This window comes from Oryctolagus cuniculus, chromosome 1 (assembly GCF_051225735.1).
Source record: "Oryctolagus cuniculus isolate XC-2025 breed Fujian yellow rabbit chromosome 1, ASM5122573v1, whole genome shotgun sequence".
Lineage (NCBI taxonomy): Eukaryota > Metazoa > Chordata > Mammalia > Lagomorpha > Leporidae > Oryctolagus > Oryctolagus cuniculus.
Genome location: NC_142867.1, coordinates 180233433 through 180260037, shown reverse-complemented (window position 1 = coordinate 180260037; position 26605 = coordinate 180233433). Strand labels below are relative to the sequence as shown.

Genomic DNA, 26605 nt, shown 5'->3' with positions numbered 1-26605 from the left:
ATAGTATTTTACACTTTGTGTTTCTGTGTGGGTGCAAACTGTTGAAATCTTTACTTAATATATGCTAAATTGATCTTCTGTATATAAAGAGAATTGAAAATTAATCTTGATGTGAATGGAAGGGGAGAGGGAGTGGGAGAGGGGAGTGTTGTGGGTGGGAGGGAAGTTATGGTTGGGGGGAAGCTACTGTAATCCATAAGCTGTACTTTGGAAATTTATGTTCATTAAATAAAATAAAAAAATATTGAATAATTTAACATTTAATGATAATGTGCTAGTTAGGTCACCTTCAGACTCTATTATACCCTGTACATTCTTATTTAAATATTTAAGCAAGACTGATCTACATGTATCAACTAATTGAGAGTAAACTGTACACATTTAATATGTTACAAACTTCCTAATAAAAGGAATTCTTCCCTGTGTGGGTAGATCATTGTGTGTGTGTGCTTGTGTGTGTATGTGTGTGTGTGTGTATACTCACTACTCTCTAGTAAATAGTAAACATCTGAATAGCAGTAAAACATGTTTATTTTAGGGGCAGGTGTTGTGATGTAACACGTAAGTCACTGTTTGCAATGCCAAAAATCTGATATGAGTGCCAGTTCAAGTCACAGCTGCTCCACTTCCAATTTAGGTCCTTGCTAATGTGCTCAGGAAGGCAGCAGAAGATGGCACAAGTGTTTGGGCCTCTGCCACCCAAATGAGAGACCCAGATGAAGTACCTGGCTTCACCCTGGCCCAGTGCTAGCAGCTGCAGCCATTTGGGGAGTGAAACAGTAGATGGAAAATCTCTCTCTTTCTCTGTTTCCCTCTGACTCCGCCTTTCAAGTAAATAAATTCATTTTAAACAATTCTTATTGCACTATTATAACAGCGAAAAATTTAAATGCCATATATAATCAACATTAGAAAGTGGTTAAGCAAATTATATTACTATTTCTAATATAGCTACATGTCATATTGTTTTAATATAATGTTGAAGTAAAAAAATATTAATGTGCTCACTGACACATTAAAACACATTTTAAAAGTTGAAAGGAGGGGCTGGCATTGTGGTGTAGTGGGTAAAACCACCACCTGTAACACTAGCATCCATATAGGTTCATGTCCCAAATGCTCCATTTCTGATCCAACTCCCTGCTAATGGCTTGGGAAAAGCAGCAGAAGATACCCCAAGTGTTTGGGCCCCTGCCACCAATGTGGGAGATCTGGATGGAGCTCCTGGCTCCAGCCTGGTCCAGCCTGGTCCAGCCTGGTCCAGCACTGGCTATGACGGTCATCTTGGGAGTGAACCAGCAGATGGAAAATCTCTCTCTCTGTCTTTCCCTCTCTCTCTGAAACTCTATCTAAATCTTAAAAAAAAATCTGAAAATAAATATTCAAAATGTTAGCAGTGCTTGCCTTTGAGGGATGGAATTTCAAATTTTTTCCTGTTTTTATGAATAACTTCTTATCATAGACTATCAAAGAAAAACTGTAATGTTTAACTACTGGCAAAATTTATAAAGTATAAATAAGTAAAACAAGACTTTCAAGTTGAGTCTAGTCGAGCATATAATGAAAATCTTATGATCTACTATAAAAATCTAAGATAACTTCAGAATTAAAAGATTCTGATGGAATCACCGTTACAGAATAAGTAGCAAGCTAAGTACCAAAAAAGCTCCTTCACTCCACCCATTTATGTAGTGGTAGCACTTGCATGTATATATTTATTGTATTGTATGTATTTATGTAGTAGTTGCACTAGTATCAAAAGGAAAAGGGAATTCAGTCTGGAGAAATGGAGGGGAAAAAGAAACGTGAAACAATTGGGAGGATTTAATTATTATTTTAATTATTATTATTTTAATTATTTAAAAAACAGAGTGACAGAAAGAGGGAGAGAGAAGAGGTTCTCCTGTCTACTGGTTAACTCCACAAATGCCCTGCAACAGCTGAGGCTGGGCTAGGCAAAGCCTGGGTCTGCTATGTGGATGGCAGGAACCCAAGTACTTGGGAATCATTTGCTACCTCCCAGGCACATTAGCAAGATGCTGGATCAGAAATGGAGTCACAGGATTCCATTGAAGGCCCTCTGATATTGAAGGTGAGCATTTGAAATGGCAGTAACACAAAAATACTTCATCTGCACAATACCTATCTGAAAGTAACCCAAACTTAACTTGTCCTTTTTTTTTTCTTCTTGCCTCAACAGTAGTCAAAAGCACAGCACATTCCTATCACTTACCATAATAATTCTTTCAGGGTATAAAAATAATGACAAGGGGAAGGTATGTGAAGTTTTAAAAAGTATCCCAGATCAAAGTTCACAACAAGATGAGTTCTCAAACTGGAGTATACATGCTCTACCTCTCTAAATTTTGGAGTCACGGACTAGGGAATTTTTGGCTTGAGTTAGAGTTCATCTGGAAGACTTATGAGAAACTAATTTTGTGTCTTTGATGTCATCTTCTCAGGATAAACATTACTAATAATACTTCATCGATGAAAGCCTTCTACATTCCCAGCCTAGGATCAGGCTTCAACTATGTTCCCAAACCTCTCTTCTTCTATTATTACAACTTACATCACACTTTCTTTTATTTATTTAAAGTCTGTTGTCAACTAATTTTAAGCTATAAGAGGCAAAGAACAAAGGAAGCAAAATGGCAGTGATGTAGAGAAGTCAGGGAAGTGTTCTCAGGCACTGAGAGAAAGCACTGACACCTGAGGTTGAAGAATACCTGATCTGTTCAAGAAACAAAAGGTGACTTTGTCTGAAACAGAATCAATGAGAAGAGATGATAAACATTCTACTAGAGAAATAAAGTAGAACCAAATCACGTAGTGCGATTCCAGTTAAGAAGTTAAGTTTTTTACCTTTCATGGTCTGGAAAACTAATGGAGAGCTTTGTACCCAGGAATGCCCTGATTTTACTAACTAAGTTTTAGCAAGAATTTCTTGGCATTGGTGTGGAGAATGGATTCTCAGGGCACAAGGTTAGAGCAAAGACACAAATGGCATAAAACTATAGTATTCCAGATAATCCATGGCCTGGACAGAATCGTGACATAAGGGGTGGTAAGAAGTAGAACCCTAGACATGTGTTGAAGACAGATCAGATGATAGCTTAGTTCTGAGCATGATAACTGTGAGATGCCCATCAGCCATCCAAGAGAAGATACATTAAGCAGGTAATTACAAATACTTTTCCCTAATGTTTAGGGAATTAATCCCAATATTACATGTTCTTCAACAATTTTAAAAATACATGTTCAAGGTTTAATTAATAAAGCTATTTATTCAAAATTTTAGATTTTCAATTTTCATGGTGCTTTTTTTAATGAATAAAAGATTGAAAAAAATCCCAAAATGTTATGAATAATATGGATTTTTACTAATTAATCTTTCTAACTAAGCCTTACCTACCTCAACTATTAACTATCAGTCTCACAGAGTGATCATATACATTCTAAATTATTTATATATACAACCCCTCACACAATACAAAACACAGAAAGAACTCAATAATGGTTTCTTTTTATTACTACCAATAATTACTGTTGTCATTGCTGCTGAGTCAGCACAACTAAATAGCTGATAAGCCTTCTTGTGGGGCATCTAATACAACTATAAAGTAAAATGACTACTAAAAAGAAACACACAAAATAAAGAGAGTATTCAAACATTGAACCTAAAGATATCATCATCAGTATTCTCCTTAGTGTTTGAGCAGAATTCCCCCTGCAAAAAAAAAAAAAAAAAAAAACATACACACAAATTTTATGACAGTCTGCTTTCATCACACTTGATGAAATAAATTCATAACCAAAGTCTGAATAATTCCAACTCCCAAATCCTTTGCAGATTGGGGGTTAAACCACTAGAATGTTTGAGAGTATGCATCAAAATTCCAATTTATAAAAACAATATCCTAAAAAAATAAATTTATATTTATACTTTAAATGACTCAGCTCTAGTAACATAAGGAAAACAGGAGATTAATATTACCAAGTTGAACCATACTTCATGCTTCATTTTTCATTTTGAAGAAACATATGTAAAAGGAAACTAGATATGCTAATATTAAAATTTTTTTATATAGTTTCTTAAGTTCATACAAATGTTTATATTTTTTGATACAATAAAAACATACTTTTTGATAGGATATACTTTCAGCTGTATGAACATCTTCCTGATTCCTCAGTACTTTCTGTGTGTCCATATTGAGAACCTGAAGCTGCTGGATCAGCTCTGCTTGCTGTGCTGTGTGTGCACTGTTCTGTTTGTAAAGATTCTGCAGCTCCTGCAATTCTTTCCTGTGCCAAGCAAGCAATAAATAGAGAAAAGCATGAATAAAGATAATCTCAGTTAAATTACTGTGTTCATCTGATGTTATAAATCGGCTTTCTATTTTTCATCTATTATGCTTTGCAGCAGGAAAACTTATTAATAAAAGAAATAAAATATAAAGTATTTAATATTTATCACATATACCTAGAAAGTATTGATAGAACTACTATGACTTTCAAAGCCAAACACTTATCAATTTTCTTTAATAGCTTAATAGTAATAAAAATCCTGGATATACAGTCACAGTACCACCTTTCTTATTGAAATTAAGTTAACACTTCAGTTACAATTGATGTTGACTACAGTTATCCGACAATGTTCAAATAAGGTAAGTCAATCCTCCATTTTACATTATTAAAAAATTAAATGTATTAAAAAAGGATTCCAAAAGGCAACTTAAGTTTCAAACCAAAGTTCCTAAAACTCCACTGCCAATTCTAACTTGTAACCTCAGAGGCCTAGGCTAGGATTCTTGTGCCTCTAATGCAACTTAAAGAAAATAATGAAGAAAGAAGAATTAAGGACATCACCACAAGGGAAAATCAGCCCTTTCAATCCATGCAGGGTAAAATTAGTAAGCAGGAGGACAAATGACTGATGGTGGTGATAATGATGGCACTAAGAGTCCAAGAGAACCAGACACTTTGGACAAAGTGCTCCAGTTTCCTGTGGTAGTGAATTCCTTGTGATATAAGTAATACAAAATTGGAAATTATTTTGGGTATTCAAATGGAGCAAATATTTATGGATACCAATTTTATCAAAATAAAATACATAATGTACAGTCTGGAGATTGTGTCTTCTAATTTTTGGAAAAAGTACTAATTCATTTTATTTATTTGAAAAGCAGAGATATAAAGACAAGAGGAGTGTATAGAGAGATAGAGCTCTCCCATGTGGTAGTTCACTCCCCAAATCCCTACAATAGCCATTGCTGGTCCAGGCTGAAACCAGAAGGTAGGAATTCAATCTGGTCTCCCAGCAGGTAGCAGGAACCCAACTATTTGAGCCATTACCCACTGCCTCCTGGGTGCACATTATCAGGAAGTTGGAACTGGGGGCAAAGCCAGGACTTAAATCCAATAACTGATATGATATGTGAGAATCCCAATCAGGGTACTAACCACTATGCCATATGGTTATCCTTGTATTCCTTTCATTCATTCTTAAGTGCTTTATAATAGTATGATTATATCACTGCAGTTTTTTTTTTAATCACTACTGTTAAGTGTGTTTTTTATGACTAAAGATACATCATACATTTTGTTGCCTCTGATTCTTAATGCAAACCAATTACTGATTCTGGTCCTCTCATTAAGAAAGAGCAAATGTCTTCTAACATTGACACAAAAGTAAGTTTACTATATTTTACGTAATACTGAAATATGATATGTCATGTCCTCATTATATCCCCTCTCTAAATGGAACATTGACTTAGGTCTCCTGGCTAACATATGGCTGACTATACTATATAACATATACTGACTATACTAAATAGGAATTTTCTCCTCAACTAAGGGATGATTTCATTCTATGAAGATATGTTTCCCCTCGTCTACATACACCACATTCTGAAAAGTAGACAGGATGAAACATATACCACAGTTATAAAAGTTGAAAGTGGAACTTAATGAACATCAAAGTCTACAACAAAGAAACCTTACAAAATGCACAAATTTGGAGCACCAGTAAACACTGAGTCTGTCTAGATTTCTCATTTAAAAATTTATAAAAAATAAAAAATAGTAAGCAGGACTTACTTAATGCTTAAAATTAAGAAAACTGAAAATTTCAACATGCATACTCAGAGGTAAAGTGTAATTCTGAGTAGGAACTACTCGAGAAAATTTAGAACAAAAATTTAGATAAAGTATGGAAAAAACCCATCACACCTCTCGGAAAGAGCAATAGAGAGTCAAGAAGTGAGGACATCTCTGGAAGGGTAGGAGTGTTTTATTCACTGCTATAAGCAAAGCACCTAGGGTAGTCCCTATCCCTTATAAAATACGTGTTGTTCTGGCCGGTGCTGTGGCTCACTAGGCTAATCCTCTGCCTGAAGTGCTGGCACCCCGGGTTCTAGCCCCGGTTGGGGTGCCAGATTCTGTCCTGGTTGCTCCTCTTCCAATCCAGCTCTCTGCTGTGGCCCGGGAAGGCAGAGGAAGATGGCCCAAGTGTTTGGGCCCTGCACCCACATGGGAGACCAGGAGGATGCACCTGCCTCCTGGCTTTGGATAGGCGCAGTGCACAGGCCGTAGCAGCCATTTGTGGGGGTGAACCAATGGAAGGAAGACCTTTTTCTCTGTCTCTCTCACTGTCTAACTCTGCCTGTCAAAAAAAAATATGTGTTGTTCTATCAGACACATGTATTGTTTCTTTTCAGACTGAGACTCTCCTGGCTCATGAACACATGGTCTCTTGTTCTGCCTTGGCCTTTAAACGCCACTTCAGCCCACCCAAAATTTACAGCTCATGTGATTCCATCACTTGAGGCCAACCAGATGTATGCCTGGATTGTTTGTCTCTTTGTATCAGACTAGGATAAAAGGATTACCATATAGGATATGTTATGTTGGTAAACTCTGACCAATGGAAGATAAAACTCAAGAGGAAGCTGTACAGAAAAATGACCTGCTTCCATCTGATTGATTATTGTATGTAGTACAGCTAAGTTTCTCTCTCTAGAATCAATGTGGGCAGTTATTCAGTGTACCCACTATCTCTTCATGGCTCAACAAGAAGCAGTAGCCAGCACAATAATGCATTATCTTGAATTACTTTCTATCCTTCTTTTCCTCGGATTTTTGTTGCTTCAATTGCTTTGTACTGGAAGTGAATCTCCCAACTAAGTAATCAATACTTACTGCTGTTTCTAGCATAGATGAAAACAGTTGCTGAATGAATGAAATGGATTACAAAAAGGGATTTTTAAAAAGGAAAAAAAAAGATGACACCGTGGCATTAAAATCCATAATGAGAGCAGTTATAAGCAAAATCAAAGCTATGGAAAATAAAATAATTCTCTTAGGTTCAAACTTGAGAAGTTCCTCTAGACACAGATCAAAAGGAATAAAGGAAATTCAGGTTGAGATGAAAGAGAGGATGCTAAGCACCAACAATATTTCTTCTCATCGGGGAAGACTGTTAAGTTTTGTTTAAAAAATATTATATTGTGAAAGATAAATCCAATGATCTCTCAGTCACCATGATGCTATCAAAAGGATTGAGTGGGCCATGGGATAAATTAGGAAGATCTCTTTAGAGACCAAGTTTGATAGCAAAAACACAGAGGGTTTGAAATAGCTTTCTATATTATTCTGCAGTTTACAAAAAAAAAATCTTGATAGCTCACAAAAGTAAAGATTTATTACTTGCTCACATTGCAAGTGACTTTCATCTTCTGGTACTCAAACTAGAGTAACAGACTGCATTGGGAATATGTTACTCCCCTGGTGGAGGGTGAAAAGCAAAGGTAAACTAAGCAAGGAGTCCTTTAAAATATTTGCTAGGACATGGCATATGTCACTTTCACTCTTGTTCCACTGGCCAAAATAAATCATATGGCTAAATATGAGGCTGACTGAGGAGAAAATATACCCTAGCAACAGAGAAGACCCTGGTAAAGATGGGTCCATAACAAAATACAAAATAAGAATGATATGTCAAGAGTAAAAAGCTGTGACTGGCATTGTGGCGTAGCAGGTTAAGCCATTGTTTATGACACTGGCATCCCATATGAACAGCAGTTTGAGTCCCAGCTGCTCCACTTCCAATACAGTTCCCTCTTAATGCACCTAGGAAATCAGAAGATTCCTTGAGTACTTCAGCCCCTGCCACCCATGTGGGAGGCCCAGACAGAGTTTCAGGCTTCTGGCTTTGACCTAGCATAGCCCCAGCAATTTGGGACCATTTGGGGAATAAATCAACGGATGCAAGATATTCTCTTTCTGTCTCTCCCTTTCCCCACCCACACTTCCCTTTCTCCCTCATCGTCCTTTTCCCTCCCCCATGTCACTCTGCCTTTTAATTAAATAAAGTAAATCTTTTCATAAAAATACTAAGAATCTTAGTGATGAGCACTGAAGTAATATATACAGCTAAGACTAAATCTCTGTGGGCAGAGTGATTATCCAAGAGGAGATAAAAGCTATACTTCATGAAGCAAAAATTAAGGGGGAGTTCACATGGTTGAATTTCTAGCTAATTTCCAAAGTGTACATACCAGAGTATCAAAACTGACTAAAGATGAAATGTTGTGTTGAGAAAACACAACACAAACATGCAAAGTTTAAGATTGTTTCCTATAGATAAGAAATAATTATATGAGATTGGATAATTCCCACAATTGTACATAAGAGAGTCAAATACTGTTTCAATACATTAACAAAAACTAAAGTTATTAGTTACTGAAAGAATATGTGCAATTTAGTTCCTTTTATACAAAAACTTTGTCTACCCTATCTTCTATCTATAAATAGGGACTGAGAAATATGTAGAACAATGCTCACAAAAGTTAAATGGCTGTTATTTCCCTAGGTTGCATTTCTAGTGTAATTTATAACTATCATATGTACCTAAATAATTATGTTCTTATTTTATGTTATCCTATAAATAAACTGATTTACAGCCGAAATATCAATAGTAACTTCAGAGGAATTAGAACTCAAGGCAAAAAATTTACACACAAAAAAATTCACAGTAAAAATGAAATAATTGTTTGGGTTACCTTTAAAAATTACACTTTGATTCATGTACAGTAAAACCATAAACAATAAAAGGAAAATCACTTGAAAACTACATGAGAAAAAATTCCACTCAAAACAGCTTCAAAAACATGGAATAGTAACAGTGTATGCAAGACACATTCAATACCTTTATGGGAAGCAAAGCACTTCACAGGGACACAAAGGTCGACTAAAACAAATGAAATGGCAAACCATAACACAGAACAAGATTGATCACAATGATACCAAGTTCTTTGGGTTTATTTGTAAATTTGGTACTGCAATATAATACAAAAATAAGCAAGTTTACTCTAAAGTAAATATAGAAAAATTAACAAGCAACAATGTCTAGAACAGTTGTGAAAAATGAACCAACACAGAATGCACCAACCTTCATTGTCTACCCTACTTAGCCTGAGTGGCTATATTCTACAGCCTGCATTACACTGAGGCCTTGATCTTTGTCTCTCACTGAATTTGATCCAGTGGACATAATGGCCAAATCCTGGAAGGCAAAGGGGAAAGAGTCTAGGGTATTTATTTCCCTGGCCCCCTCTCTGCTGAGACAGTGCAGCAGTGTGGGTGGTCCTCTGCTTAAGGACACTGCTCCTATCATGCAGACACTCTCCCAGGGTTCTTTCTACTACTGAGATCCAGAAACAACCTCTCCTTGCTGCTCCTGGCCTAAGAGTGGTAAATGCTTGCTTTGTTGATAATTCATGAGGAGTTTTATTCTGAATCTAATTCAATTTGGAAAAAAAGTGAGTTTTTCATCATATCTAGTCTTCAGTATCATGAATTTTCCACATCCCTGCAACATGTTAGATCTTTTACTCTCTCAATGTTTTAGAGCTAGCATTCAGTGTTTAATCTTTATATTTTCATTGATATTATAAATTATTTTAAGCTTTTTTCCCAGTATAAAATGGCAATGTAGTGCTTTGTTGTTGTTGTTTTAGTTTATGTATTTGCTTATTTGAAAGGTCAAGTGACAGAGAAAAGAAAGACATCTTCCATCTGCTGGTTCTCACTCGAAATGGCCACAACAACTTAGGCTTTGTCAGGCTCACATTAGCAGCCTAGAACTCCATCTGGGTCTTCCAAGTGGGTAGCAAGGACCCAAGCACTTGAGCCATCATCTGCTGCTTTTCCAGGCACATCAGAAAGGTTCTGGATTAGCTATGGGATGCCAGTGTCAAAAGCCAAGGCTTAACCCACTGTACCACAACACCAGCTCAGAAACTGAGTTTTATAAATTGACCTTCTATCTACCAAGAATGATATACTCATTTTTAAAATTTGAATAATATACCTATACTACTCTGAGTTTTCTATGCAAAACCATCATAAGTTAAGTCTTCTTCATTTCTGGTTACTATTATTATTACTATTACTATTAATTTTTATCTACTTGAAAGGAAAAGAGAGGGGAATCTTCCAAATACTGGAACAGCCAGGGCTGGGTCAGTTCAAAGTCAAGAGCCTGGAACTCCATCTGGCTCTCCCACAAGGGTAGAGGCCTCAAACACTTCAGCCTTCAACTACTGCCTCTGAGGATACATCAGTGTTGGGGTCGTAAGCCTGAGGCTGGTCCCTGACCAGCAGGGAACAGTACAAGCACTCCCTGACAAGGCGAACGGGAAAGGTAAGGTCAATGGGTCAAGAACACAGCAAGCACCAGTGAGTTCTGTCAAAGCAGGAACTATTTTATTGAGGAAGTGTACAGGCTTATAAGGCTTACAAAAAGACATGCGCAGCAGGGGAGCCAATTAGCGAAAAGGTCATGAAGGTGTGGGTGGACCACCCACAGGGGCATCTTAAGCAAAGTATAGAGATCACACACTGTCCACCTGTCCTGAACCAAAGCGGACTTATCCCTGCCAGTGGTCCGATCTTATGTGGCTTAACCGCAGCAGCCGCAAACATGCCCCTCAAACATCCGCCAGGCACCATATTGTAATGGAGGTTTTAGGCAATGCCCAATACATCAGCAGGAAGCTGGATCAGCAGTGGACTAGATGGGACTCACATCATCATCAGATATGGAATCCTTGCATCCCAAGCAGTGGCTTAAGGCACTATACCATAATGTCTAACCTCATTTCATATTCTTATGTCTTTTTAATTTTTCTCTTTCCTTATTACATATTTGTTATTTTTAACTATGTGCTAGACATTATTTTGCAAAACTATAGACATAATTTAAGTTCAGAATTGTTTAACCATCCTCTAGAGACAATGTATACCTTGCTTCTGCCAAGTGACTGGGAAAAACCAGCAACACATAGGTATTCATTCAACCTGAGTTCTGATGCTAAGGATTTTCCTATCAAAAATTATAACTGTGCTGCATTCACATTCATTTTTTGTCACAGATTCACAACAAATTTCTAATAAAAATTCTCACCTCAACTGTAGATTTAATCATTATCTACTCAGGAAAAAGTTGTAGTCAACTTACTTGGCTAGCACTTGCTATGGAATTTATAGTTAAATTACAAGTATGTTCAGATGCTCTGTATTTATTATAGACATGTATATTATTATATATGTTATACAGTATTTACCAATTTATTTGCACACCCTAACTCCTGGAAGCTATTTTGAGGTAGTTCACAAAAAATAGCCCATGTTACTAAAGTAATATGGATTAACCTTCAATGAAATTTATATGGTTATGAATTCAAAACAGAATTTCCACAAAGAAACAGAGCAAAGTCAACTTCATCATTTATCAATAAGGTAAAGTATCTCCAAAGAAGGAAGCACCTACACCACTTTTTTCACAATCATGGTTGGTGTAATTTGAGCACATCATACAGATTCAATAAAGCAGCACTGGTATATCACAGCCATCACCCCCCTGTGAAACAAAAATGATGATGGAAATGAGTACATCAGCAGACAATCCTCATACAGAAAACTCAAGAGCAACACTGCAGACATTCTGACGATTACCTTATAATGAGTGTTCAAGAGAAACTCCTCTGCTCCAAACTACCAACTGTGCTACTATCCTTCTTCTCCATGAGTTCTTACAATGAAACTTTTATAATTATACACACTCACTTAGCTATTACTCATTTACTGTTGTGTAAGAAAATGTGCATATGTGGATATTGTTGCCTTATTTGTTATCACAGCTCTTGCAATAACTAAATTGAAGAACATAAACTCAAGCAAAATTTAGTGCAAAACACAATTTTTATACTTCCAATCAGTTAACATTGCACTGTATCCTCGAATGGATCTGATGTTCTATTCAATAGCCTAGCTTCCTCAAACTGTTAAAATGAAATGTAGGGACCAGGGCTGCAGCGCAGTAAGTTAAGCCTCTGCCTGCAGTCCCAGCACCCCATATAGGTGCTGGTTTGTGTCCTGGTTGCTCCACTTCTGATCCAGCTCCCTGCTAATGTGCCTGGGACAGCAGTGGGCCCCGGCACCCATGTGGGAGACCCAGAAGAAGCTCCTGCCTCTTGGCTTTGGATCAGCCTAGCTCTGGCAATTGCAGTCATTTGGGGAGGGATCCAGTAAATGGGGACCTCTTTCTGTCTCTCCCTCTATCTGTCTTTAACTCTGCCTCTCAAATAAATAAATAAACCTTAAAAGAAAAAAAAAGGAAATGTCATTTCTGGAATATTTTGTGCAATTGTATATCCTGTATCCTGTATTTTTTGAAGAAAAAAATATGTAAAATGTTTCAAGTAGTTTACTATAAAAAGGAACTAATATAGTTTTTGATTTATTTTTATATGTAAAATGAAGATTATTAGTTGATTCAGTCTTTATTTTTTGGCAACATTCACTTTTTCCAAAGCTATTACTTCACACACATCAAAAGCAATTACTATAATTGCTAGCACCTTATCTAACAGACTAGGACAGTGATTAATGTCTTTAAGACATCTTCTTATTTTTTTTCTTTTCATAATCTGTGCTAGGCACTGTATTAAGTTCTTCAATAGCAGACAACAATTATGAATCTGCATTTAGGGAAATACGAGCAAAAAATGTGACTAAGTGGCAAGGTAAGATTAAATTGAAAGGCACTCTTAAACAGTCATTTCAATATTTGCCAGTTTTCAACCTATGAATATGGGTTAAACCACCTCAACTTCTTACCAATCAGGACAAAATCATAATCTTTAAAACTCAACATCTTTGTACCAATCTCTTGCCATTTCCAGAGCAGTTTGCTTCTTTGGTTGAGTCAGTTATTTTACCCCATGAGGTTAAAACCCTTAAACCTAAGATGTCTTTTTCAAAGGCAGTTGTTCTCTGCTGTTATTAATGTTGTGATGTATTAACATATCAGAGAAAAGCTAGAGAACAATTTACTTAAGACAAGATCACTCCAGGATTGGCATAAAGGCAACCACTTCTACCATGTAATGTATTTTAAGAATTAGGAGGAAAAAATATGGCCTTAAGTTTGTTCACAAAAAAAGTATTGTCTGTCTAGGGAACTAAGATATCTTCAGTACAAAAGTAAGAATTTTTTACTTTCAGAGAGGTCTTGGATATCACATTATCATTATCACTACAAAGTATTTATTATGTTCAGTAGAGTACTATTTCAGATCCTGTTTTGGGCATTTAGAAAGTAAGCACCTTTTTTATTTTTATTTTTATTTATTTATTTTTTAATTTTTTTTAATTTTTTTTTTGACAGGCAGAGTGGACAGTGAGAGAGAGAGACAGAGAAAGGTCTTCCTTTGCCATTGGTTCACCCTCCAATGGCCGCCGCGGCCGGCACGCAGCGGCCGGCGCATCGCGCTGATCCGATGGCAGGAGCCACGAGCCAGGTGCTTTTCCTGGTCTCCCATGGGGTGCAGGGCCCAAGCACCTGGGCCATCCTCCACTGCACTCCCTGGCCACAGCAGAGAGCTGGCCTGGAAGAGGGGCAACCGGGACAGAATCTGGCGCCCCAACCGGGACTAGAACCTGGTGTGCCGGCGCCGCTAGGCGGAGGATTAGCCTAGTAAGCCGCGGCGCCGGCCCGAAAGTAAGCACCTTTTATAAGAAAGATTTATGTAAACATTCTAGACAGTGATACTTGTAACATAGTTTGAAGTATTTCCATACTCGGTGCTATATTTTAAGAAAATTGACAATATGGATGCTGACAATACAGCATATATATTTATAAAGACAACACAAAACATCATAACACTATTTTATATATAATATATATATTTAAAATATACATTTTTATATTACATATAATTGTAATATATATGTGTTATTTGTATGAGAGACAGGGGTAACTAATCAATTAATGAGAAAATGTAGTCATTGATACTATTTTCTACTAATGGAAGGGTTCTGTTAAAAAACAGATTAGATTGTCTCTGAGATTCTCCAGATACAAAAACTAAGATAAACAGGTACAAGATTATAAAAAAGTGATTTTAACTCAATATATAAAACAATGTTCAAAAATTTAAACAATGTAAAATGAAAATAGCACTGCTGAGAAGTATAAGAAACCTTTAAACTGAAAATGTCAAAAAAAGTCTAGAAGTTACAATATCATCAAAGAGAATCACAAGATATAATCATTTATTTTTTCCCAATCTAAGATGCTATTCCTATTTAGAAATACTCATCTAATTTTGTTAGATTATTGGCTTTTTTTTTTAACTTTTATTTAATGAATATAAATTTCCAAAGTACGGCTTATGGATTACAATGGCTTCCCCCCCATATCGTCTCTCCCACCCGCATCCCTCCCCTTTCCCACTCCCTCTCCCCTTCCATTCACATGAGGATTCATTTTCGATTCTCTTTATATACAGAAGATCAGTTTAGCATACATTAAGTAAAGATTTCAACAGTTTGCTTCCACATAAACATAAAGTGAAAAATAATAGATGATTTTTTAAATGATGATGAAATCAGATCAGACCTATTGTAATGTTTAATCCCAGTGAGAGTCAAGTTGGGAATTGATAATTTCTTCTTCTTTTTTTTTTTTTTTTACAGAAGATCAGTTTAGTATACATTAAGTAAAGATTTCAACAGTTTGCACCCCCATAGAAACACAAAGTGAAATATACTGTTTGAGTACTCGTTATAGCATTAAGTCTCAATGTACAGCACATTAAGGACAGAGATCCTACATAAGGAGTAAGTGCACAGTGACTCCTGTTGTTGACTTTACAAATTGACACTCCTGTTTATGGCATCAGTAATCTCCCTATGCACCAGTCATGAGTTTCCAAGGCTATGGAAGCCTTTTGAGTTCACCAACTCTTATCTTGTTTAGACAAGGTCATAGTCAAAGTGGAGGTTCTCTCCTCCCTTCAGAGAAAGGTACCTCCTTCTTTGAAGACCTGTTCTTTCCACTGGGATCTCACTCACAGAGATCTTTCATTTAGGGTTTTTTTTTTTTTTTTTTTTTTTGCCTGAGTGTCTTGGCTTTCCATGCCTGAAATACTCTCATGGGCTTTTCAGCCAGATCCGAATGCCTTTAGGGCTGATTCTGAGGCCAGAGTGCTATTTAGGACATCTGCCATTCTATGAGTCTGCTGAGTATCTCACTTCCCATGTTGGATCACTCTCCCCTTTATTTATTCTATCAGTTAGTGTTAGCAGGTACTAGACTTGTTTATGTGCTCCCTTTGACTCTTAGTCCTTTCATTATGATCAATTGTGAACTGAAATTATTGGCTTAAAACCAGAAGTAACACTACACACTGGACTGGTAAGCCAACCAGTACATTATCAATGAAACATCTATTTTTCCTCACCTTTATGATAGAAAGTTTTAAAAATGTAATACAGGGAATTAGTTAAAATTCTGACATTTTATTTTACTAGATTCAATAAAATTTCTCATCCAGAATAAATTAACAGTGGCATATCTGAAATTACAAAACCATATATACCCAGTGGAAATACATAAAACACAGCAATCATTTATCAAGTTCTCAGTCAACTTTTACCTCCCTTTAACCAAAAGAAAAACTGCATCCCACTGAGTAACAAAATGGCAATTACTTCCTCCCTCTCATGTACACTAAGCATTTATTTAAATGAAATAAATTATACAATTAAGGTTTAGCATATACTTCTATAAGCACTTATATAAGTGTGTGTATGTATCAATCTGTCAACTAAGCAAAATCCTTGTCCTGATTTATTCTCTTTAATAGTGTTTTCTAGTAAAGGTAATTATGAAGTAAATTAACCGCTGATTTTAACATCTTTCAAAACACTTAAAAAACAACTGTACTATGCTCACTTTTTCAAGTAAGCACATTTTTAGTGGCATTATAAAACATACTACGCTGGTAGTTAAAAAATATTTCACAACCTAAAACTATACAGAAACCAATAAGACAAAAAGTCAAAAATTTTCTTAGATAATATTCATTATAATAATATGAATAACATATAGAACAGAACTAGGTATTTTAGAATAAAGCAATGAAAAAATGTCTTGTTCTTGTTAGGGAATTAAATGTGTTCCTACTCCATGTTTTCCTAATTCTGTGGACCCACCAAATGCTACCAGGTAACTATTCTCAGTTTAGCATATAAAATTCCAGGTATCCAATGCATAATCATATGTATCATAGAAAGCATATTCTTGCTATTTTGAGATTTTAATAATAAAGATAAATTCTGTCATTCTGAATGACTGATGACATTTCTACGATAGTAAATAAAAATTGGATATACTTGCCTAACCAGGGTAATGTCCATATCCTTTTGGATGAGTTCAGTCTGTTTATTATTCAGCTGTAATGATAGGGCATTATATTTACTCTGTGATGCTTCAATTTCTTTCTTTGCTTCAATTAAGTTGTCTTCAAAGGCCTAAAATTAGAATACTAACATTATAATCAAACAAAATATACGAAATGTAACAAAAAGTCCGTTACAGCTAACTAGTCCACAAAATGACAGAAAAACAATATTATTCAACAATTTTAAAAAATGTTTTACTATTATTTACTCATTTTAAATAGTTTAAAGGCAGAAAGAGGGAGATAGCCAGCCAGCCAGAGGCAGAAACAGCATCTCCCATACACTGGTTCACTATTATAGTGCCTGAAGGAGTAGGAGCTGGACCAGGCCTAAGCCAGAAGCCAAGAATTCATTCTAGGTGTCCAACATAGGTGATAGGAACCCCACTACTTGAGTCTTCACTTGCTGTTTCCCTGGGTCTGCATTAGCAGGAAGCTGGAATCATCAGCAGAGCTATGACTAGAACTCAGGCACTTTGATATGGTATGCATGTGTCCCAAGTGATACCTGACTTCTACATAAATGCCTCTCTCAGGACATTACAATTTTTGTTGTTTTCATTTCATTAAAATGCTACAATTTTTAATTTTTTTTTTTCAGAAACTAAGAGAGTGTCATGGCTTCCTGGTGTAAAAAAATAAGAAATTTTTAAAAATTTGAAAGTTCATATAGAAATTTAATGATTAAAATTATAATAAAGGCATTGCTGTGAATAAAATGTCATTCATTATGTGAATAAAAATGAGCCTATTTAAATATTAATCAGAACAAATGGTTCTTATTTCCTATTTCCTCTGTTTTAAGTGCATACACTCAGAAAAGAAAGAACAGTTTTTGCTGTGTTTGAGACTCAGATCATATTCAGTTCACTTGTGGTCACATTTCACCAAAAAATTCTTCAAAGCTGTCCTTGTCTTTCTGATTACTCTGTAAATTTCTTTTCATCTTAAATGATTTTTAACTTACTATTATATTTTTAAAATATATTATTAGTTTTAAACATTCTTATGAAGAATTAAATAAATATATCTAAATATACATACTCACAGACATTAAACATTCATTATTTTCAAAAATAAACACCAGAGGTTAGTTTAAGCACTAGAAATTTCCATTTATTCAAAAAAAACCAATGATGGGTAAATTATGGGTAAATAACTAGGTAGGCAGATGGAAGGGAGAAACACAAGGTCAGAGTTTTACAAAACGTAAAACATTCAAAAACAAAAGGAACTGTCAAAGGAGTGAAACAGAAAATGGTAAGTGAGAATAGAGCAAATACATTTTGATCTCTGTGCCTTACTATATTTAGGGGTGGTTAGATGTTCAACAACTGAGAGACAGTTAGGAATAAATGCACATATTGATATGCTTTGGGGAAAAGAAGTAATTTGGATTTACAAAAGGACCTGGAGACTATGAAAGGGCTCTCCTACTCTCAAAAATAAATGAAAAAAAATATTGACTAATCTAGAAACAGAAGAAATTGTTAAAGTATCACAGAATCTGGGCAAAACTGCCTATTTGAAGAGTCAATGTGACTTATGCCAAATGGCAGTAAGGGAAAAACACCCAAAGTCATCAAAAAAAAAAAAACACCCTAATTCCTGACAAGGATCCCAGAGTGCCAGAAACCTCAAAATTGTTTAGAAGGAAGAAAAGAACAAGGGCTGGGAACAAGGACATTATAACATTTTCATTCAAAATAAACTCTTAGAAAATCTATCCTTCATAAGAAAGTCATGAAAAATAGAAGATAAATATTATAATAACAGAATTATTTCAAAAGAATTAGAAATATATATATGTATGTGTGTGTATATATATATATATATATATATATATATATAAAGGGCTATTCAAATTTCCCCAGTTTTGAAGATATTTACTCTTTTATTTATTTATTTGAAAAGCAGAGTAATAGAGAAAGAAGGAAAAACAGAGAGATATTCCATCCACTGGTTCACTCTCCAAATAATAGCAAAAGCTGAGGCTACCAGGCCAAAATCAGGAGCCAATAGCTCCATCTGTCTATTCCAAGTGAGTAGCAGGAATCCCAAGTACTTGGAACACCATCTGCTTGCCTCCCAGGTGGATTAGCATGAAGCTGGATTCAAAGCAGAAGCAAGACTGGATTCCAGCATTCTGGTAATGGGATATGAGTGTCCCAAGTGCCAGTTTAACCCATGTATCTGAATGCCCATCCTTAAGTAAATATATTTAACATATAAAAAGGACAAAAATGGAACACACAGGCTACTTAAGTGAAAAAAGTAATAGTTGGTATCAAGAGTAGAATCAAAGAAATAATGAAAAGGCTACTGAACCCAAGTACCAAAAAATCCAACCAAAGATGACAGTTGCTTGACAAGCAATAAGAAGAGTCAGAGTTGGGGCTGGTACTATGGTATAATGGGTAAAGCTTCCGCCTGCAGTGCCGCATTGCATCCCATATGCACACTGATTCAAGTCCTGGCTGCTCCACTTCCATTCCTGCTCTCTGCTATGGCCTGGGAAAGTAGTAGAAGATGGCCCAAGTCCTTGGGTCTCTGCAGGAAGACCCAGCGGATGTTCCTGGTGCCTGGCTTCAGATTGGCACAGCTCTGCCCGTTGCAGCCAACTGGGGAGTGAACAAGCGGTTGGAAGTCCTCTCTCTCTCTCTGCCTCTCCTTCTCTCTCTGTGTAACTCTGACTTTCAAACAAATAAATAAATATTTTAAAGAGACAGAGAAACAGTTGAAATATAGTCTGCAGGTAGAAATGACAGAATGTGTTGATAAGTTGCCTATGGGAGAGCAAGACAAATAGACAAAGACAAGCATGAAAGATCTCTCCTATTGATACAGCCTGGGTAATGAGGAACAGTGGTCCCCTTTACCATGACAGGGCCAACTACAGAAGGGATATGTTTCAGAAAAAAAGACAGTCTTTTTCTTTTTTAATTTATTTATGTGAAAGGCAGAGTTAGAGAGAGAGGAGGAGAGAGAGAGATATCTTCCATCTGCTGGTTCACTCTCCAACTGGCCTCAATGGCCGAGGCTAGGCCAGGCTGCAGCCAGGAGACAGGAGCTTCTTCCTGGTCTCCAACGTGGGTGCAGGGGCCCAGGGACTTGGATCATCTTCTGCTGCTTTCCCAGGCACATTAGCAGAGAGCTGGATTGGAAGTGGACCAGCCAGGACACCAATGGCACCCATATGGGATGCTAGCACTGCAGCCCACAGCTTAGTGACAGAGCACTGCTCTCCCTAAAGCCAGTCCTTGCATACAATTCCAGCCCATAATTCCATTGTTGAGAAGTCAGTGAACTCCAACCTGGCTTTATGTGCCCCCAAAGGTACTTGGAAGGAAACTCTTTGAATGAAAGTCTCTTAATAGTAACACAGAATTAAAATGAAACTTTTCACTGTATACTGTTAAATTTTAAGCCAGGTATCTCTATTATGCATTTTAAATGAAAAACAAATTCAATTGAAGTTGGAGCAAAAATAGAAGCATGTCAGAAAATAACTAAAATTTTAACAAATGCTGGTAAGCTAAAATAAGTATTTAAAATCTATACACAAAAAGCACCTAACCTGGTCATGAAGATTTACTGAAAAGGTTTACAATAATCTCAATAAAGGAATAATCTCAGTCTTAATGAGAAATGTTATAACAAAACAAATGAAGGAACTCATCTTATGAAATTTGCATGACTAAAGGAAAAATATGAACATTCAACAGATTTGGAACAATCATCAAAAAAGCTCAATACTTTTACAAGGTGATTTAAATAAACAAGCAAACAGAAACAGTACCAACTAAATAGAAATATGAAGGAAATTGTTAATTTGATAACAGGAATGCCAACATTTTGGCAAATATCATAATTAACAAAAAATATCATTTGTTGAAAAGATTGTCCTTTCCTCATGAAAGGGTCTTGTCATCCCTTGTCAAGATTTATTCTAGACTCTCTATTGTAACCCATTAGTGTGTATATCTGTTTTTATGCCAGTGTCGCATGGATTTGATTACCACTGTGTTATAAAAGCTTTGGAATCAGGAAATGAGAGACCTCTAACCAAAACACATTGAACTCTATGTAGCAGGCACTCTATCATGTTTGTATTTTTCCTTTATAAAGTCCCACTCATTCCCCAATTTTGAAAGAAACTCTCACCAAGGTTCTCCCTGTAGTAATGATGCATTTCTTTGGTTTTTGAAGAATTTTTTGAATTTCACATTTTGGTGCTGTGACTGAAAGAAGAGTGCAGACAGAATCAAAGGTGCCTCATCACCACATCCAGGTAGATGGACTACCAGAGAGCCCGTTCTTCTACCCTTTTTACAGAAATCAGAACACCCAGATGGGGAAGCCTTATTCCCAAGCCTTTACTTCAAAGTCTAAAAGTATGGTTTTATTATATGCTTAGAATTCATGTTTTGTCAGTGAATATTTGACTTTCATTTGCCTCTGGGGCTTTCATCTGAAAGAATATTTAGATTACCAGACTTTATCTGGTAAGACTCCTGCATTCTTAGAACCTACCTTTACACTAAATGTTACCTTTTCATCTGAGATAATTTAGCAACATTAATGTTCTCCTTTGTTTGAGACCTGTTTATCTAGTATACATCACCTTAGAACACAACCTTCAAAAGAAGTATGAAGGCCTCTAATGGAGACAGAAACACCCAATATGCAGATTAAGCTCTATTGATAGGGAGAAAAAACTTTTCTATATGATCCAAGAGCTACTCTGTTAACTATCCATGCTACCAATTCTATCATTCCTCTAATTCTTTAGGTCAAAAACATACAGTGATAATGGTAATATCTACCATTGTCTACTCCACATTTGATAATAATTTGGGGAGCTTTCATAGGATTACATGTACCAATTCTATTCGTTAACATAGAAGGGAGATATCACCCTTACAAACTGTTTTTTCCCATATTTACAACTTTCCCTTCTTTGGAAGAAATGAGTTTTTTCTTCCTTAACAATTTCCCATTTGTTAAAAAGCTGCTCTCTCCCATCTTCTTTCTGTTCCTCTTTTCTTTTCCTTACTCATTTAGAACACTGTAAGTATGAATTTGTCAAGAGAAGTCATTTCTGTTCCTTTCTCTGACTGTACAGATCGGATTAAATAAGTTACAAATACATTTAAAAAGATGAAAGGTTAAATTGTGTTTATTTCATTTGAAAAAATGTGTCAAGATTCCACTTTCAAAATAGCATAGTATGAGAAGTTTCCGAGATCCACACCCCGGAAAAATAGAAGCATAACTGATGGCAGTTATAAAACTTTTTTTTGAAATTTCTGGAAATTCTAATGTTCAAAGGCATACAATAAATGACAGAACATCCATAATACAAACCTACAAAAATTCCATTAGGAACAGTAAGAATAGCCGGCGCCGCGGCTCACTAGGCTAATCCTCCACCTTGCGGCGCCGGCACACCAGGTTCTAGTCCCGGTCGGGGCTCCAGATTCTGTCCCGGTTGCCCCTCTTCCAGGACAGCTCTCTGCCGTGGCCAGGGAGTGCAGTGGAGGATGGCCCAAGTCCTTGGGCCCTGCACCCCATGGGAGACCAGGATAAGTACCTGGCTACTGCCATCGGATCAGCGTGGTGCGCTGGCTGCAGTGCACTGGCCGCGGCAGCCATTGGAGGGTGAACCAATGGCAAAAGGAAGACCTTTCTCTCTGTCTGTCTCTCTCTCTCTCCCACTGTCCACTCTGCCTGTCAAAAAAAAAAAAAAAAAAAAAAAAAAGAACAGTAAGAATCACTGGCATTGGAAGCAAGACCCACTCACTACAACCCTCCTCCAAGTTTTGTTTGACAGAAACAGAGCCAAGAATTCTGATATCTCCACAGTAGGGGCAGTTAACAGGAATTCATAACCCTCCTTCCATAGCTGTGGAACTCTTGACCACCCAGGCACCACAGAGGCTCTACTGCAGGGGCAGTAGTCTAAAATACTGGGACTCCAATCGCAATCACCCTCACCTCAGATTAATTAATTAATAATGAATAGAACACAATTGACAGGTATATAATGTTACTAGGTTGGAAGACAATGTTAAGATAACAAAACTACCTTAAGTAATTTATTCAATGCAATACTTACCAAAATATCAATGGCACTTTTTGCAGAAATTGAAAAAAAGTCATCCTAAAATTAATTTGGAATATCAAGGGACCCAAAATACTCAAAACAATTTTGAAATGAACAATATTGGAGGACCCATATTTCCTCATTTCAAAATATATTATGAGGCCGGCGCCGCAGCTTACTAGGCTAATCCTCCACCTTGTGGCACTGGCACACCGGGTTCTAGTCCCGGTCGGGGCGCCGGATTCTGTCCCGGTTGCCCCTCTTCCAGGCCAGCTCTCTGCTGTGGCCAGGGAGTGCAGTGGAGGATGGCCCAAGTGCTTGGGCCCTGCACCCCATGGGAGACCAGGATAAGTACCTGGCTCCTGCCATCGGATCAGCGCAGTGCGCCAGCCACAGCGCGCTGGCCGCGGCGGCCATTGGAGGGTGAACCAACGGCAAAGGAAGACCTTTCTCTCTGTCTCTCTCTCTCACTGTCCACTCTACCTGTCAAAAAATTAAAAAATATATATATATATATTATGAAACTACAATAATCAAAACAGTGTGGGGGCTAGCGCTATGGCTCACTTGGTTAATCCTCCACCTGCGGTGCCGGCATCCCATATGGGTACTGGGTTCTAGTCCTGGTTACTCTTCTTCTAGTCCAGCTCTCTGCTGTGGCCCAGGAAGGCAATGGAGGATAGCCCAAGTGCTTGGGCCCCTGCACCCAGCTGGGAGACCAGGAGGAAGCACCTAGCTCCTGGCTTCGGATCAGCATAGCTCCAGCTATAGTGGCCTCTTGGGGGCTGAACCAATGGAAGACCTTCCTCTCTGTCTCTGTCTCACACTGTCTAACTCTATCTGTCAAATTTAAAAAAAAGAAAAAAACACAGTGTGGCAATAGTATAAAAGCACATAGAACAATGGAATTCACAGGCAAAAATAAACATTTTTACATGATAAAATCATTTTGATAAAGGTACCAAAATCACTTGATGAACTATGTATGCAGCCTTAAAATTAAAGTAATCCTGTCACATGTTACAACATGGAAGGACACTGAAAGAATTAGACTAAGTGAAACAAACCAATTACAAATGACTTGCACTAACTGTTGAAATCTTTACTTAATATATGCTAAATTGATCTTCTGTATATAAAGAGAATTGAAAATTAATCTTGATGTGAATGCAAGGGGAGAGGGAGTGGGAGAGGGGAGTGTTGTGGGTGGGAGGGAAGTTATGGTTGGGGGGAAGCTACTGTAATCCATAAGCTGTACTTTGGAAATTCATGTTCATTAAATAAAATAAAATATAAAAAAAAAAACAAATGACTTTCACTAAATCATTCCACTTACATGAGGTATGTAAAGTAACAAAATTCATAGTCATAGAAAATTAAAGTGACTGTCAGGAGCTGGAAGAGATGATACAATGAGGAGTTTTTTAAATATATATAACTATGAGGCCGGCGCCGCGGCTCACTAGGTTAATCCTCCGCCTAGCGGCACCGGCACACCGGGTTCTAGTCCCGGTCGGGGCGCTGGATTCTGTCCCGGTTGCCCCTCTTCCAGGACAGCCCTCTGCTGTGGCCAAGGAGTGCAGTGGAGGATGGCCCAGGTGCTTGGGCCCTGCACCCCATGGGAGACCAGGAAAAGCACCTGGTTCCTGGCTCCTGCCATCGGATCAGCGCGGTGCGCCGGCCGCAGCGCGCCGGCCGTGGCGGCCATTGGAGGGTGAACCAACGGCAAAGGAAGACCTTTCTCTCTGTCTCTCTGTCTCACTGTCCACTCTGCCTGTCAAAAAAAAAATATATATATATATATATATATATAACTATGGTTCAGCAGGATAAAAAGTTCTAGGGATTTGTTTTACAGCAATGTTAATATCCTTAACACAACCAAACTGTACACTTGGGAAGTTAAGATAGCAATTTTTGTTATGTGTTTCCTGCCACAACTTTGATACATACTATAACATGTATAAATTGAGGATATTATAGTTAATGAAATAAGGTATTTACAAAAAAATTAAAGTTCTATATGATTTCACTTCTACAAGGTATCTAAATTAGTCAAATTCATAGATGCAGAAAGTAAAATCATAGTACACAGGGTCTGGTGGTAGGGAGAAATACGGACTCATTTAATGGGTATGGAATATCATTTTTACAGGATTGAAAAGTTCCGCAGATTGGCTGAACAGCATTGTGAATATACTTAATTCTACTCAACCATCCACTTAAAAACAGTGAATTTTTTAATGATGGTAAATTTTATTATGTACATTTTCCTCAACTAAACAAATAAGGATAAGCCCACAAAGTAGCCCAGGTTTAATCACTTCAGACTGGGAAACAAACTATGTTGGAGGAGACCACCAAAATAATAGAAAAATCAATCAGCCATTTTTGGAGCTTAACAGCTCTCAGTGTTATACCAACAGTGACAGGCATATTAACAGTGAGATCAGGAGAAGAGACACTGACAGAGAGTCCTGCCATAACTAATTATGATCTCAGAATGAATGCACCCATGCACAAATCTATGCAGTTTCTGAGGATGTACACTACACGGGAAATAAACTTTACTGAAATACTATAATCAATCACTAAATGCATAAAGAAGTAACAACAAGCCATAGTGACAGAGGCAGGAAGGAATTACTATCTAAAATTGCTATAATGTATTTTTTTATTTATTATTTATTTTCATCTTATTTGAAAGACAGAGACAGAGATCTTTCACATGCTAATTCACTCCTCAAATGTCTGCAACAGCCAGGGCTGAGCCAGGACAAAAGCAGGAGCTCACAACTCCACCCAGGTCTCCCATGTGGGCAGTAGGAATACAAGCACTTGAGTCACCTTTTGTTGCCTCAAAAGATATGCATTAGCAAGAAGTTAGATCAGAAGTGGAGGATCCAGGACTTGAATCAGGCACTATGACACGGGATGCAGGCATTCCAAGCAATGGTTTAGCTGTTGCACCCAAGGACTGCCCCTTTTGGGGCCAGCACTGTAGCATAGCAGGTTAAGCCACCACCTGCAGTGCCAGCATCCCATATGGGTGTGGGTTCAAGGCATGGCTGCTCCACTTCCAAGTTCAAGGCATGGCTGCTCCACTTCCAATCCAGCTCCCTGCTAATGGCTTCGGAAAACAGCAGAAAAGATGGCCCAAGTGCTTGTGTCACTCCCCACTATGTGGGAGACCTCAAAGATGCTGCTTCTGTCTCCTGGCTTCAGTCTGGTACAGCCCCAGCAGCTGTGACCATCTTGGGAGTGAACCAGCAGATGAAAGAGATTCTCTTTCTCCCCAGTTGGTTGCAATGGCTGGAGCTGCACCAATCCAAAGACAGGAGCCAGAAGCTTCCTCTGGGTCCCCCACAGAGGCACAGGGGCCCAAGGACTTGGACCATCCTCCACTGTTTTCCTAGGCCATGGCAGAGAGCTGGATCAGAAGTGGAGCAGCCGGGACCCAAACCAGCGCCCACATGAGATGTTGGCCCTGCAGGTGGCGGCTTTACCTGCTACACCACAATGCCGGCCCTGTCATATATATATATATATATATATATATATATATATATATATTTTTTTTTTTTTTTTTGGACAGGCAGGGTGGACAGTGAGAGAGAGAGACAGAGAGAAAGGTCTTCCTTTGCCGTTGGTTCACCCTCCAATGGCCGCTGCGGCCGGCGCACTG

The 26605-nt window shown here is 37.5% G+C and overlaps 1 protein-coding gene across 11 annotated transcripts in view; it reads right to left on the bottom strand.

Annotated features, from left to right (window-relative positions):
- The window catches only part of CNTLN (centlein), a 388354-nt gene that overhangs the window by 253817 nt on the left and 107932 nt on the right, over nucleotides 1-26605 (bottom strand). For all 11 annotated transcript variants that reach the window (XM_008254476.5, XM_070052688.2, XM_070052657.2 and 8 more), the window contains exons 6-7: nucleotides 16751-16884; nucleotides 4143-4305 (exon numbers count right to left, since the gene is read on the bottom strand). In XM_008254476.5, coding sequence (XP_008252698.5) covers nucleotides 4143-4305; nucleotides 16751-16884 — 297 coding nt within the window. The remainder of the gene's footprint in view (nucleotides 1-4142; nucleotides 4306-16750; nucleotides 16885-26605) is intronic.